This window comes from Puntigrus tetrazona, chromosome 18, assembly GCF_018831695.1.
Source record: "Puntigrus tetrazona isolate hp1 chromosome 18, ASM1883169v1, whole genome shotgun sequence".
Lineage (NCBI taxonomy): Eukaryota > Metazoa > Chordata > Actinopteri > Cypriniformes > Cyprinidae > Puntigrus > Puntigrus tetrazona.
This window is the reverse complement of record NC_056716.1, coordinates 23,701,790-23,718,613: the sequence shown is the minus strand read 5'-3', so window position 1 is coordinate 23,718,613 and position 16,824 is coordinate 23,701,790. Positions and strand designations below refer to the sequence as shown.

Here is a 16,824-nt window from a genome sequence, read left to right as displayed (position 1 = left end):
TTGTGTATATTTATTATGTATATATAAATACACACACACTTGCATATTAAATATAATTATATATTATATAATTTATATGAATTTAGCTATATACGTACAAATGCATATAGGTATGTGTGTGTATTTATATATACATAATAAATATACAAAGCACGCACACATATATTATGTCAACTAAAACTCTTATTTTGGATGCAGTTAATCTCGATTCATCGTTTGACAGCACTGCTACCAATAAAATGGTTTTCCCTCTTTCTGCATTTCACTTTCCTCTAGTTAGCTCAAGCTAATTTAGCTTACACTTTAGCATTGTGTACTGCAAACATCGTTGACTCTGATAAATAGCTTCTGCTGTTCCTCATTTGTAAGTTGCTTTCGATAAAAGCATCTGCCTAAACGCAAAGGCAATAAAGTTCTATTACGCACAGGAATCAGAACAAAACATCGCACTCTTCTTTAGAAAATGCATTTAGTTAGGCTTTTTATGTAAAGCATTCTAGCACACTAAACAATCGTATTTTTGATCATTTCCTGCATTCCCCCGGACACTCACGACCTCTGGTTGTGCTATTTCCATGCTCTACAAACATTTCTACCCAACTGCAGTAACAATCCGTATCAGGTGGCGGCTCACTTGAGCTCGACTTTCTCTTGTTGAAAGTCATTGCATTTCAGTTAAACTCTGCTCAACTCTGTCGCATCGCCTACAGGCACTTTCGCTCACCGCGTCTCAAATCACCAGCTCTCATTGAAAATGAATGATTTCCGGGACTTTCTGGCTACTCCGTCTTTGCTGAAGCTTAAGGCTAGCGGATCAAGACAAAGAAAGAATCCGTGGACTGATTCGCTTTGTGACGGTGATTGTTAGAACTATTAGAGAAACAGGTTAAAAAGCTAACGATTCTTAGAAAACTCTTTTAAAAAAAAAGAAACAATAAAGACGGAGCTGAGCTGAAGCGTGTGAATGGAATGTAATCAGGAGTGTGTCTGAGTCAGAACGAAGGCGCAGTGGGGGTGTGGAATGTGTGGAGTGTGTGGTTGCTCACTGCAATGGTCACGCCGTGAGACAGACTCCGAGAGGACACACAGGACTCGAGCAGATGGCTCTTTTTTCACTCTGCTTTGGCATGCTGGGATTTCATAGCTTCAGCGCAAAGACCTATTGGAATAAAAGCACTTATACAAGCGCACTGTTTACAGTACATTAACTTGCGAATTTCTTAAAAAAGATGCACACTAAGCTTGTTCAATTCATCAGTGCTATTGAACGTCCTATTTTTAGACGTGGGGAGGCCTCAAAAAGTTTGGAAGTCACATTAGGAACATCATAGCATCGGATACAAGATGAATGATAAATGATGCTACAGCTTTTCTCAAAAATGCCTTCACTAACTGGTCCCAAGGTGCTTTTTAGTGGAACACAACATTAACTATGAACTATTGTAATAATATTTGTCAACCACAAAATGTCACCGTATATTTATATATACATATACTATTGTCAAAAAGTTTTTTCTTTTTCGTTTATATCCTTTTCTTTCTTTCTGTTTACCAAGGCTGCATTTATTCAATCAATATAATAGTAAAACCGTCACATTGGAAAATATTATTGCAATTTTATATATCGTTTTATATTTTTCATGTTTTAGAATGCAGTTATTCTTTTTATGTCTTTTTTATGTATTTTTCAGTCTCAAATTACCCTTCCGAGATGCTGACACGATCACTATTAATCAATGCTAAAAACAGTTGGTGATTATAATTATTTTTTTAGAAAACATGATTAATTTTTCTAGGAATCTTAATCAGTGATGGGAATAAAGGCTTTTTAAATAAACTGTGTTACTAACTGCATAATCTTTTTCAGTAACGCATAATCAAACGAATTACCATTTTCCCTGTTACAACGCCATTACCCTTACTGACAATTTGTGTTATTGTTAATATCAAAAATATAAATTTGTTAATGTTACACACATCTTTACTATCACTTAAAAATAAAATAATGCATCTTTAAAGAAAATATGTCTATAAACAGTATGCTTGTGCTATATTTCTATGATTTAAGAAAAGGTGATCAAACGACTTATGAGTAGTGCACAATTGTGCAGAGTAATAACCTATCGAAAAACGATTACCATGACATACACTTAATCTTCAAAAGAGGAATCTGACATGCTTCCAGCAACCTCTGATTTCTCAATCAGCCCTATAGGGACTGTAGAGAAACAATCCAACACACCACCCCATATAGCCGCCGACACTCCGTCAACTTAACAAGGGAGAAAATTGATCTGCAATTAAAGTCAGGCCCTCTTGCTTCACGGGAAGCTCAGCTGGAACCTGACAATGAAGAGCCGATTAAACCTGCATGTCCCTCTAGAACAAAAGCATCTGATTAGCCTCATGGGTTCCTTTTAATGAGAAACTTGGAGTGAAGGAACTCTCTAACTCTACTTTGACAATGCCTACACCATCCTTTCATCAGTATATAGTATTGAATCAGGGCCTGACATCGTACTTTACGTCAAAGTCCTCTTTTGTATGAAGAGAGTATACGTGATTAAGTTCTATTTCCCTCTTGAAAGCCACACAAGTGGACGTGACAGGAGTTGCGTTATTAGAGATACGAATGTTCTTCCATCGGCACTTCAGACTTCAAAGTCCAGAGACAAAAAAGATTCTCTAGTGTCTGCAGAAACCAATCAGTGTCAATTTAGCCCAGCAGACAGGGATGATAATTTGAGTGTGTGGGGTGTGTTTTCCTGTGTCTTATTAGCTTGGTAAAGCAAGCAACCAAAAGAACTTGTTCTCCATGAGCCCTAAACAATTTAAAACAGGAAACACCCACATGTTTCTCTTCATGGTAAAAGCACCTCTTCAGTCTGAAAGAGCATGTCTTATCACAAAAAAAGTTCACAGAAGTCGACCCTCCTTTTATGTTATAACCCCTGAGAGCCAAAGGAGGTGGACTTGTTTTGACTTTTAAGAGAGCAGAGTGAGAAGCAGTGGAGACACCAAAGATGTGGAAGGTAGGAACCATGGCGTCGTTGGCTTTCTGGGTAGATCTCATTATGAAGCCATTATTCTGGCCAGAGAAATGGATAGAGCTCTTGTGGCCCCTTGTGCCACTTTGAAAATCCTTATTCTACTTCAAAGTACAGTGCCAGAGAGGATCTGCAGGGAATGAAACACCTCTCCGCTGACATCTGTCCTTCACTTGAAGCTCTCTTCCAAAAAAAAAAAAAAAAAAAGTGTTTGAATTGGAGAGCACCAATTATGGACAAGACAGACTTCCCTGTCTGTTGCTCTGAGATTGTAAATATTTTGTTCCATATTGCTTATTTCTTTTCTTTTTCTGTTAGCCAAATGAATTCCACAGAATAAATTCTTCAGTGACAGACAATGTTTTTAACGTTTTTAACAAACAAATACAATTTTATGACGTTTTACTGATACTTCAAGTTGTTACAAACCACTGAACATGAAGAATGAAATTTAAAAAAATGTGGGTCACCAAACGGTTGCTTGTCTCCATTGACTTCTAATATATTAAAAAATACCATGGAATCCAATGGATCAGAAATATTTGGTGACCATATTTTGAAAAAACTATTTTTTTTTTAGCTTTTTTCTTCAGGTTTTCATTAATCAGGCCCTTGATGAATTATTATTGTCCAATTCTTATACACTGGCTACAACAATTTTACACTCGATTAGAAAGGACTAAACAACAATCTCTGCACAAATCTAGGGCAGGTGTGGAGGCCGAATACTAGAAAACATCATGTTATCCAAACAAGTGCCCTGGAGCTAGATTGGTAGCACTGGAGCGATGAATGCAGTTCCTCCCTCTACAATGCGGATGTTCAAAGGTCTCAGAGGCATATGCTAATGCTCAGAGCAAACTTCTCATGCATACAAAAAGAGCCTTTTATATTGTGCAGCAACATTCCTGATAATACATTGCCTGCACCTAAATGACAAGTGCACATCAGCAGTTAAGTATTTAAATGAAATGCAAAGACGTGGGCAACTGTGATATAACATGAAAGCACAGCATGTGACAACCGCATGCTGTTCCGTAGAAGAGTGGTGTTGAGCTATCTGATGGTATTTATGTTTCCAGGTGAAATTTAATGATGATATTGTATATCTAAGGGCAGGAAGATGTGCCCTACATAGAATACTTCTTCAATAAGGCACATTCTTCATGTGAAGGAGGGAGCAAAATCACTGAATAAGCAGCGAGTTGAGAAGGAAATGTAATTTTAGCCTTATGCCAGAATATAAATCTTATATGTTCTGTTTGTAAGTTCACAAACTCCAGAACCTGTAAAATATATGGAAAGATAAGAATGATACTATTACAGTACTCCCATATCAAGTATTAATAAAGTTATTTCCTATCTATCTATCTATCTATCTATCTATCTATCTATCTATCTATCTATCTATCTATCTATCTATCTATCTATCTATCTATCTATCATTTCTCATTAAATGTTTTAAAAGTGAAAATAAAGACATTTATTATTTTACAATACTGATATTTCAAATAAATGCTGTTCTTATGTTCTTTTAAAGAATACTAATAATTGACCATATTTGCATTTTAGAATAATTTCCGAAGGTGACACTAATAGCTGAAGTAATGGCTGCTGAAAATTTGAACATTTTGTAATAATTGCAGAGAAACAAAAACATTACTGATTTACTATTTGTCTAAACATCTTAGATGATTCTGTAAGGATTGTATCCACATAATAAAAGAATAGTATGAGTGCAAGTTTATGCAGATAACCGAACTTCAAGAGGAAACAGGACATAAACATAGTGGGCAGATTACACACACACACACACACACACATACATACACACCCCCTGAAGAGTGATGGAATGGGTGAACATCTGCTGGCGCAGTGGGGAATGAAGAAACAAGAAAAATTTCACTGTCTCTCGCACCGAAACAACTGATTAGGCCCTCTGAACGACGGACCCTCTGCCAATGTTGAAATAGCGCAGCCCCTCCATCTCCACGCTTCTGAGCCGAGCTCCAGCAGGTGTTGTAAGGACTTGAATCATTAACCTCAGGCTGACAGACAAGACTGAGCCCACCAGGCTCAGAAAAGTGTTGCACTTCAGCAGCTCCCCACTATTCCAGTGAGTCTGCAACTTCACACACTGGGAGCTGCAAAATGGACCCATTTATTTCAGCTGCAGGTTAGAGGTTGGTAGGACTGATTTTCCCATTCTGCTACCACTGAATTTTAGTCTGTGTTCTGGACCTAAAAGGATTTTCTTCCTACACACTCCAAGCACCATTCATACAATTCTACATTATTAGAGCCATTCATATTGTCTCAATTATGTCAAAATATAAAGAAAAAAGTGGTGTATAGGCCTTGTGTGTGTTATAACAGTTAATTTGCAAAAACATAAATCCATTTATTATTTATCTATCATTTCTAAATTTATTTATTTTTTTATTACATATCACTTTTTTTATTGCACATTCTACATAATATCAAACTGCAGTTGGGTTGTTTTGATCAGGTAAGAATATTTTAAACAAATGCAGGTAATTAAATATGTTTTTATTTTAACATATTAAAAGTTTGTTTTATAGCAAAAGCAGATAACTCCACGTTTCATGTCTCAGAGTAAAAAAACGCTTAAACGCTTGTTTAATCTTTGTAATCTCCTGAGATTGCAATGTAAACGGTGTTGTTGTTGTTCTGATCATGTATGGATGTGATTACACACAATGCATTTTTTCCCTCAGCATTGCAACACGCTGCAATTGCAGCTTTTATTTCCCTTTTACACCCTAAAGAAGATATCCCAGGTTCATCAAGTTTGTCTAAATTACCCATCCTCGATCACTTTTTGTCAGCTTTGATGAAACTCCTCTCAGCTAGCACGTCTTTTCAAAGTGAAAGTAGCTTTGTCACCTGAGCTGAAAACAGCGTGCTGATTTGCTAAAATCAAATTATCGGCTTCTGTTAAAAAACAAAAAGGGAGCTTGTCGGCTTCTGCAGTAAAACAATGAGGGAAAAAAAAGTGGACAATAGCGCCTGTTTTTGACAAAACATGTTCGGAAAGTGCTATAAGTGGAGAATAATGCACGACAATCATTTTTTAAGTGCCGTTTATCATTTTTTGCTAATGAATTCTTCATATATTGTTACATATTGTTGTACCTTACAGAAGAAATATATATTATTACAGGGTTTGAATGATACGGGAGTAAAAATGTTCTTAATAATTTGAGGAGTGATCTATTCCTTTATTGCAGTAATATGTGCAAACTCACAAGTGTAGAAAACAGTTTACAAGCACTCAAACTATCAACTCCCCACCCAGTCTTATCTACACTCTCCTCTATCTGTTCAGCATCTTCTCATTTTCCCTCTCCCTCCTATCATTCTTGTTCAATCAGCGCTCTTGCTTTCTCTGTGGTCAGCGGTCAGACAGAGAGAGAGAGAGGCAACACTCATCTAAGCCCTTGAAATAAAGACATGGGACTCCAGTCTAGATCGATAGCCTGTTAGTGACCACTGTGACTTTCATGTCATGCAATCATCGGACAGATTGTCAAGGAATAGGGAGTCTGTGATAGACTAGATCTGCCTGGGATACCAGGGAAACACGGCCGGTGTGAAATTCAGCACTGTACACATATCCGTACTGCCACACAGGAAAGCATATTGTTAGCACCATGTTTGAAGTGCTGATACAAAGCCTCGCCGTCTAATATATATCAAAGACAAATATTAGACTGAGAGATTTGCTTAAACCAACATGAGAGTCTGAAAGACAAGCTTTTCTATTGATTTAAATTAACTCGAAAGGGATAGATTGTGGAAAATGATTCACTCACTCTTATGTTGTTCTGAACATGTACGACTTTTCTTCATGAGAAATACAAAAGGCAATTTTTTGAAGAAAAACAACTATAAGCGAAACTTGTTGGATAACACTATAAGCATCGCATAAGTATCAAAAGTGGTCCAAAGTGTGTGTTTCTGTTCAAGTCCTGCTAAAGCCATACAATAATTATTATTAAGTGATTATATTTGTCTCGTTGAGTTGAGCTAAAACTAAATCATTTAATTTTGTAGTCGAGACCAATTGAATTAAATACAAATTGTCACTATAAAATATATAATATATTACATTTTTTGATTCAACTTCTAATTTTCACTTTTTATGGCCTTTTTTCCCATGTAATAACCTACACTACTACTTTATATTATTTTTATATTTAGTATTTTTATGCAACTGGAAGTGACTATCTTATACACACACACACACACACACACACACACATATACTATATTGAATTTTATATTATATATATATATATAGAATTTTCATTGGTGAACCACCCTTTAACTTAGCAGTGCTTAAGAAAAAGGCAAGTAAACTCAGTTGAACCAGTAAACAGTGAAAGATAATGCAGGAAGTGACCTCAAAGCAAACATTATTTTGGGCATTTGACATTTATTGAAATAAGCCCCTGGTCTGCATCTGAAATGTCTACATCTCAATGCAAATAGCAACTCTGAAATATGACACATAGCTGCAGTTGCCGTAACCTTTTCAAAACCTCAGCAAATGATGATTAATAACTTATTACGAGTATGAAATAAAAACCTTATCGATCTTAAGTTAAACTTGAATTTGCATATATACTCAGATTGATGTCTGAGCTGTGCCATTCTTATATGTTATTTGCACTTTGCTTCACCTGTCTTGATATCCTCTCCATTGCAAACGAAGCCACTTGCATTTCTCTGGCCTCGCAATCTAGCTTTCCTCACGATCACAGAAAGCAATTTAGCCTAAAATCAACATCTCTCACACTCTCCCAATTCTCTCATGCGAGACAGAGAGAGATAGAGACTGTGAATTGGGGAAGGTGGTGATGACAGGAAGACCTGCTCGGAGTCAACAGTGCTGGATATACATATGCTGAAATGAGCACAACTCATCCTTGTTGTCTAAATTACACGTGAAGAGAAAATAAAGAGTGAAACAGATAAAAATAGACTGAGGCTAACTGTAAATATTGCATTGTGCAATATGTAAAGGACAGAGTTTTACTGCTTCTAGAGTTTATTTCCTTTGGAAACTGCACTGATGTGTACGTATTGGTATGTATTTTGTGTCTCGCTAAAAAGTGAGCCCAAGTACGATTATGCCATGAAACCAAGTAGTTTTATTTAGCAAGGATGCATTAATTTGGTCAAAATGCAAAAAGGACACTCACAAAATCAATGTTGTTTGTAGTCAATACAAACCAGAAAACAGAAATTTACCGACTACAAACGTTTGAAAAATGTAAAGATTTTTCCCCTTTCTTAATAAAACTGTCACCTTCAAAAACTGAATGCAAACTCCATCTAATTACCAATAGATAAAATTGATTGTCATCCTACTTTTATTTTTTTGTATCGTATTCACTCAGAAATAAGTCATATGAAAGATGTTAAAATGTGCTTAAAATGCTGTTTCATGTTGACTTTTATCATGAAAATGAAAGTATAAACTGTAAAAATAATAAGAGCGGCACGGTTGTACGCTATTCCAAACACAGCCTGAGCTAAGTGCAGTCATCCTTTACCGATTCCACCTTAAAAGCATGCATATGAATGTGTATGCATATGAATTTGCACAGTATGAAATCACATATTGAAAATCTGCAAATATGGGCACTTCTAAACTGTGTTTTGATTGGCTTGTTTCACTTAATGGATCTGTCACCCCTTAAATGCCACATCCAACCGGCCTCTACAGACAAACAAACACACCAAAAGAGAGTGAGAGAAAAGAAAGAGAAGGTGAACATTTCTTCTTCTGATACCTCTCAGTGTCCCTGTCAGATGACGTGACATTGAGAAGTGACTCATTGAAAGGTTAATTAAATGTTGTTTATGCAAAGTGTACGAAATTACTATACTACCCAGAGAGTGCTAATGCAAAGAGGGTTTTCTCTGACCTGCAGAAGGGTGTAATTTCCTGTGGCGAGAGAATAATCCACGGCCACGCCACCTCAGCCGTTTTAAACATGGCTGATGACTTGCATAAAGAATCCTAGAAAAAGGACTCACCGTGATATTGGCATAGTTTAGATGGAAACTGAGGACACAAAAGAATAATCGCTATGTATCCGCAAAAGCCTATGCCTTTTATAAAATATTTAGTGCCAATTATTAGCACAGGAAGCAACCAATCAATTAGCAAGCCTTCTTTTAGGCACATCATCACATTTTCTACAATGAAATGTGTCAGTGATACAAATACGGGCCACTTGATCTTATTTTATCACATTTCCCCAAAATGAAACCCAATTGTGAGATACATACAGGGCTGGAATAGTTACTTTCAAAATGTATTTCATTACAAAATACATGCTTTAAGAAGTATTTTGCAGTATTTCATTAGATTAATTAATTCGAGTAACTTCATCTAAATAGTTTGGAATACATAAAATAAGGAGAATATCTTCTTTTTATGTTAACCGCCTCTAAATAGAAATGGGTGGCACGAATACATTTAAATCAATTATAAATGCATAAATAATGCTATTTGATTATTATTGTCAATACAACATTTTGAACAGAAATAAAAAGTATGGCATGAAATTTTGATTTTAAATATGAAACTAAAACTGTCGGTAGGTGGTAGCAAATTACTTTCTTTACTATATTCGTTTACAACACTGCTTCATTCATGAATCAAATGTTTCTGACTGACATTTCAACTCAAATCTTTTCACCACCTATCTTAAATAGGCGTCTTTTCTATTGATGTCAATCCCGACCAGATTCGCACTTATTGTAAATAGACCAACAACACAGTTTTTTTTGTAATAAGACACTAAATAGTAACTTTTTGTTATGAACTGCATGAAATCAGCATCACATTTGCAATCGCACACATATTCGGCTAAACGGCACTCTTCTTCCTCACTGATATTGCATAACGGTTCATAAATATAGAAAAACAAAAACTTCTACAAAACTGAGAATAACTTAATTTAACGCTTTTCATGGTTAGATGTTTTTTGAAGCCGAGAGACATTTTGTTGCAGTTAAACAAACATTTCAGCATACTGTGATGTTCCGTCCTTTTTCACATTTATAAGTAAAATCATCTTTTTATTTCCATAACAATTACAAGCTTGACTTTCTGATTTTCTCTTGCGTTTTAGTGAGTCTTCACTATAGTTTGCAGGCTGCTGATAGAGAGAGCATTACCAGTCGCCTCAATGTTAATTTCCAATCATTTTACAATAATATTAAAATAAATAAATGTCATTAAAAATCAAAGTAGTCACTTTTGTAATCTAAAATACTTTTCAGATGGAACTATAATTTGTCTCATCTGTTTAAAATACCCCAGTCGTGGAAGTCCCAAGTTAACCCCTGATTATAATATATTATTTTTCTTTTGATTTTATGGTTGTATATATGACCCAGCATGTTCTAGATAGGCACTTTGACCTTCATCTCCCACTTTTTCTGACTAAATGTCAGAAAAAAATGATATCTTGACAACTCACATTACCTCACATAAGAGGTTATTACATCACATTTGACCATTTGTGCATAACGTCCCATGAAAAAAGTCCTACCGTTATCTGTGGCCATGAAGAGAGCAGTGTACTGGTTGTTGTGAACGTGTGGAGACTCGCGGTCCAGTATCGCCCTGGTGGTGACATTGCCTTTGAAGGGGTTCACGATCAGCCAGTCTGCTGGGTCTCTCAATACAGTGAACCTGAAAGGCACATACCACCATTAAGTTACACATGAGTCTCGTTTTTAAAAGTTCACCAAAATGCATTTCAAAACCTTTTTCAGTTTATTTGACTATTTCTTACACAAACAATCCCCTCGAACTAACTACGTGCCTTGATTAAGAACACAGTGTTGACAGTTCACGGATTACCCCTTATGGCGTTTCGAATCTACAACCTTTTGGTTCGCAGAGCAGATTTTTAACCGGCAAGCCTCATGACCTCAAGCATTTGCACTACAGAGGGCTGATGGGTTATTAGGAAGGTCAGCTGAAAGTGAAACAAGAAGAAATGGAGCAAGAAGAGCCCCTGAAACATGTAGGAGTGATAAATGACCTGCAGCGACACCTCTGAGAGTAATGAGCCGGTTTGTAATTGGGTAACCATATGATAATATCTTGCACATGACCTCCAGAACACCTAAGCATGTGTGTATATACGACTGTATACAAGTAGCTGAAGAGTGCTGAAATCTGGAACCGAGTCTGTGATTTACAGGCTAAATCAAAAACAAACACACCAACTGAAAGTTCTCAGGCTCTACTGCTTTTAGGAAACCCATAGAGACTCTTTCAAAACAGAGATGGGGGATTTGATTTTTTCTGAAACCTCTTGCTGACTCACACACCTTTCCCCAAAGAACATAAACATTCACAAAACCAACAATGATTTAGTTGAAACAGAATTTGCAAAAGAAAACAGAATTGGGGTTATGTTTCAGTCTATATCACGATTCCTATAATAGCATGTTTACTAAGTTTATATTCAAGACAAACTGAATACTACTATACATACTATTTTATTGATATTTGCAAATTATGCATGCATACAATTTTCATCTATCTATCTATCTATCTATCTATCTATCTATCTATCTATCTATCTATCTATCTATCTATCTATCTATCTATCTATCATCAAATCTACTGTCTAACATTTTATGTGGAACCCCAATGCATTTTTTCCTTCAAGATTCTTTGATAATTATAACACTCTCCACGAACAGCAGTATATTTATATGATTTTTAAACTCATTTTTTAAACTTAATACATTTTTTTAAGCAGCTCCATTGTACCCCATTGCAAAAAACGAAGCAACTCTGGCTTATCAGCATTCTATCACAACTCAGGGGAATGTTCTCTGATTCACGCAGGCAAGCTCTCTGAAACAAGCTAGCATGAGATTATCATCACGCTGCTCTGGGTACAAATACCTCACATCCTGACTCAGATGTGCAAAAGAATAGTTTGTAATTCACCTGTAAAATCAGATGGCATTTGTTAGAGAACTCTCTTCCAGCCTGGAGTGTGACACAAAGCTGTAAATGCAGTGGCTTTATGTCCAGCAAAACGCAATTCACTAGCACACATACAAGTACACAAAGGGACACATATCGGGATACCAAAGCATTTTCTTTTATAGAGCCAACAATAATATTAATAATAAAAATCTTCAGGTGATTTTTTAAACCATCTATTTTTTCAATGCCTTTGACTATAAATGTTCAAATGACCTATTAACACACAAGGATAAACACACACCTACATAAGTCAAGACCATTTAAAATAAAAAAAAAAATAAAAATGTATCTGCTGTTCAGCCTTCACGGCTCTGACAACCCTCCATTTTTTTTTGACGGCACACTCTGAAAGACCTGATGAACTTCGATTCATACAGACACAAAACAACTGAATATTTCATTTGAATCCGTTTAATCAAACCTTCCACAAAGCCATTAATCAGACAGCCTTAAAGTTTGGAAAGGGGGTGTGGTCTAGATGCTTGATCATACGTATTGTACAAAACTCTTTCATTAACAATGCTTTTTCCCCCTAATCTACACACACTGTGCTTCTCTCAATTAGCCTCCTCTCAATGTCATTAACGTGTCATTAAAAACACATTATGCAAATTAATATGTTATCTATAATGATACGTGCTAATGACCATAAATAAGCTGTCAAAGACTTTTCACCCGTAATCAAAGCCTCGGCTGATGTAGGCGTTTTCATTTCCACACACTGTCACACTTTGACACAAATTATAACAACACAACGAAGGATACAATGAAGTCTATGCCTTACTGGTCAAAGTTGTCCACTGTATTCTGCTTACAGTAGAAACAAATGATTTGCAAGAATGTCTAAAAGGAGAATCTGGGTTGGACCTTCTCTAGACCTAAAGGGCGCAGCGAAAAGATGAAAGACTCAAAAGTTTCATCGTCATCCAAATTAGTCTATAAAAAAGTAAGCTTGTGAGTATGTGGTCGGTCTTGAGCGTGGCTCGGTCATTAATCCTGATGCAGAGCATCTTGGGTCTCTTGCTTTATGCACAATGATATTTTTCTGGCTACAGGCTCTATTCTCTGACAGCTATTGTTTCAGACACATGCTGGAAAAGCATGCAGAAATAACTGCCCACTTAAAATTTCATTTGTGCTTGTGTGCAGTGTTAATCTCATCAACAATATTGCTAAAGAAAATGCTTGTTAATACAAGATATTATTAAAGATAGACGGATCATAATGTTAATTCAGGGTTTGCAAATCCCTGGGAGTTTGTAGGGGAAGTGAGTTTATGAAAAGCTAATAACAAATTCAATCATAAAAAATTCACACTAGCAAAAAAGGTTCAATATTTTAGTTGTTTACCTGCATGTTGTGATCATTAACTGTCATCAGAGAGTTGTGGACATGCAAATCTGTAGTTAAATCATTTAAAAATTAAAGGGATAGTTCACCCAAAAATGAAACTTCTTTAAATAATGACAGAATTTTCATTTTAAGGTTAACATACCTTTAAACGTATAATCTCAGGTCTACTTTAAGTAAATATTTGACAAGTTCAGTGGGGTCCAGCTGACAGAAAGCCTGGGAATCCATGCACTAATTAAATGCTTTTAATTATATATATATATATATATATATATATATATATATATATATATATATATATATATATATATATATATATATATATATATATATATTGTTTACAAAGACATAAAAAAAAAAATATATATACTGTATATATATGATTAGTATAATGGCTGCACAATGTTTTCGAAAGAATTTGACCAAATTAATTGAAACGCTCATATTTCTATTACAAGGTTATTTCGTGGATTGAAATTATTCAATTTCAGTCAGAATAAAACAAAAATGACATTAAAGGTTCGCTAAAATTAAACAATATTTTCACACCAAAAAAAAAAGACTGCACATAGCTTGCTAATGTTCCTTAAAGAGGCCAGTTGCATAAACGTAGTCAGTAAATAAAGACAGTGTCAACTAGTATTTATTCAAGCAGCAATCGGTTGTACTTAGATTCAACAAGTATAGTATAATAACTGACCTTAAGTTGTAGCCACTTTTCATGAAAAATAAATAAATAAGAAAATAAAATAAAAATGATGACTTACTTGTAAGACTACTTTAAGAATTTTATGCAACTGGCTGCTGTTCCCTAAAGACAAAACCAAAAAAGCTCTATTTTAGCCACAAGTGCACAAAACATACAAGATTACTTCACCAGGTTAGGGCACTGGCCTTCAACCCACAAAAAAAAAAAAAAACCCACACCACTTTTTCTTTACCACAATCTAAAATGTAAGAACTGCCTCTCCTTGAGCCACTTTTTCATATACTTTTTACCCCTTACCCTTTCATGATGTGTCAGGCCTGGAGAGGGCCCGTGGTGTGGTGCATATTTATGCTTCTGTATCACTGCGAGGGGCACGGAGGCCACAGGGGTTTTTCTCTATGTTACCTTCTAATAGAGAACAGGGGAAAGCTGCAAACAGCTTCTCTGCTGCAGGAGGGTCTTTCTGGCATCTTTGTACATAAATTCTGCTCCTTTTATTCCTGGTCTGTGCTCAGGAGGGGCTATATGTGAGGAGAAACACTGAACTGTGGATTGTGTAAACCAACAATTTCTCCAATAAAACAACATCTGTGCTACTAACAGCATTAAACTAAACTGTAATAAAATTAACGCACACGTATTCTTGAGCTTTGTGTTAGTGTGAAACTTTAGATTTGATGTAAAACCTGTTGTTCAAATATTAATGCGTGGTCTCATTTGAGCTGAGTTTAATGCTATAGTCCAAAAAAACAGGCCACTTCATCAGCAAACATACAGCTGCAGGGACAAAGTGGCACACTTTGCCGATCGTCCTGTGTTCGTAAAATAGGATGAATGCACCCATTAGGATATTACTTTTATCCAGTGAAATTCAATAGCATTGTGGTTTGGAACTGGACATCTTTTTCTGAGTGAAGACACAATAAAAATAGAAGAAAAAAAAATCACCTTTCACAAACTCAGCGTCATTCTTGTTCTAAGTTCATCTCTGTGGGATTCATTCACACTTGCTGAACTGAACTCAACTCCCACATGTGTAACCGTCAGACCCTGGAGCAGTGCGGGAAGATGCAGAGGTTGATGAAAAACAGCTGTGCCATAAACTCTCCCTCCGCTCTCAGGTCTGGGACAAATTGCCGTTGTCACCCCTGCAGATATTTCGGTTTCATATTGGCAGAAAGAGCTGTACAAAGGAAATAAATGTGACAGGGAGGCAGGAAAATATAAACAGGGAGAGACGGCCCATCAATCAGCCATGGTCAGACTCAGAGGGAATCAGACCCCTTCTGTGGGTGCAGTCCGTTCTGCCAGCCTGTCCATTAACTCCTCGTTAAAGTTCAGACTGTCGCTCGCCGTCCATTCATCTCACTCTGTTGCTTAACCCTCTGACAGCCTTCACAGGTTCACTGCAAACACACACACGCACATGCACACACACTTTCTCTAGGGATGGGGAATCAACTTTGAAAAGGCAGCTTGTGAAGTTGCAAACTACTTAAAATGACCAAATATTTACATATATACTTTTATATTTTATGTTTTAAATGCTATTTAAAATGTCTTTAAAAACAGTTTTTTATGCTTACCAAGGCTGCATTTATTTGAAAAAAAAAAAACAACAAACAAAAAAACATTATTATTTAAACATCATTAGAATGTAAACGTTTAACAATTTTTGTATTTTAATAAACTTTTCAATTTAATTATTCTTTTTTTTTATTTAATGAAAAATTTATATTTTTTTCAATGTTAATATATATTAATATATGTTTATATTTATTTCTGTTCTTTCAAAAAATAAAATAATAAATATATGACGTAATTATGTTAATTATTGGACCTAAAAACCTCACATTTATATATATTAGCCCAGTTCTTTCAACACTGCACTGGCTCCCTATCAAACGTCTTCTAGATTCTTAAATCCTGTTAATTACTTATAAAGCCCTGAATGGCTTAATACTTGAGCAAGCTGTTATCACATTATTGTCCTCCACGCCTGCTGTGTTCGCAAAACTGCATTTGATAATACCTAGAATATCAAAATTGGCTGTGGTCAGCAGATATTTAGCACACAAACTCTGGAACAATCTATCTAACTCTGTTCGGGAGGCAGACACACTCAGTTTAAATCTAGTTCAAAAACACATCTTTTAAACCTGGCTTACACATAGCAAACCAATAAGCTTCTATTAATCAAATCTGTTCAATTATTGTTAGGTTGCATTAATTAGATCAGCTGGAACTGGGAACACTCCTCATAACACGCAATGTACTTGATACATCGTAAAAAGAATGGAATCTACGCTAATATTAGTCTGTTTCTTTCTTATTCTGTTTCTCAGTCTGTATCCAGATCAGATGGTGGATCAGCACCAAGAGATGATGTTTACAACCCTGATCATCAACTGAGACCAGAACACCTAAATGAGCTCCAGAGACAGATCACAGGAATCAGACACAGACACACACACATACTGTACATACATACATACATAAGTCTGTTACACAATCTGACATAGCTGTGTTTAAAATTAAACTGGAAATTAAGGCTCAGTTGGGTCCAGACAAACCAAGGTGTTTTTACTCCATTCTTCCACAAAAGGAATTCCTTGCTGCTGTCACCTCTGGCTTGCTTAGTTGGACACACTTAATTT

The 16,824-nt window shown here is 35.8% G+C and overlaps 1 protein-coding gene across 1 annotated transcript in view; it reads right to left on the bottom strand.

The window, feature by feature from the left end:
- The window catches only part of cdh13 (cadherin 13, H-cadherin (heart)), a 262,775-nt gene that overhangs the window by 18,235 nt on the left and 227,716 nt on the right, over positions 1-16,824 (bottom strand). The window contains 1 exon segment of the mRNA XM_043216624.1: positions 10,643-10,785. Coding sequence (XP_043072559.1) covers positions 10,643-10,785 — 143 coding nt within the window.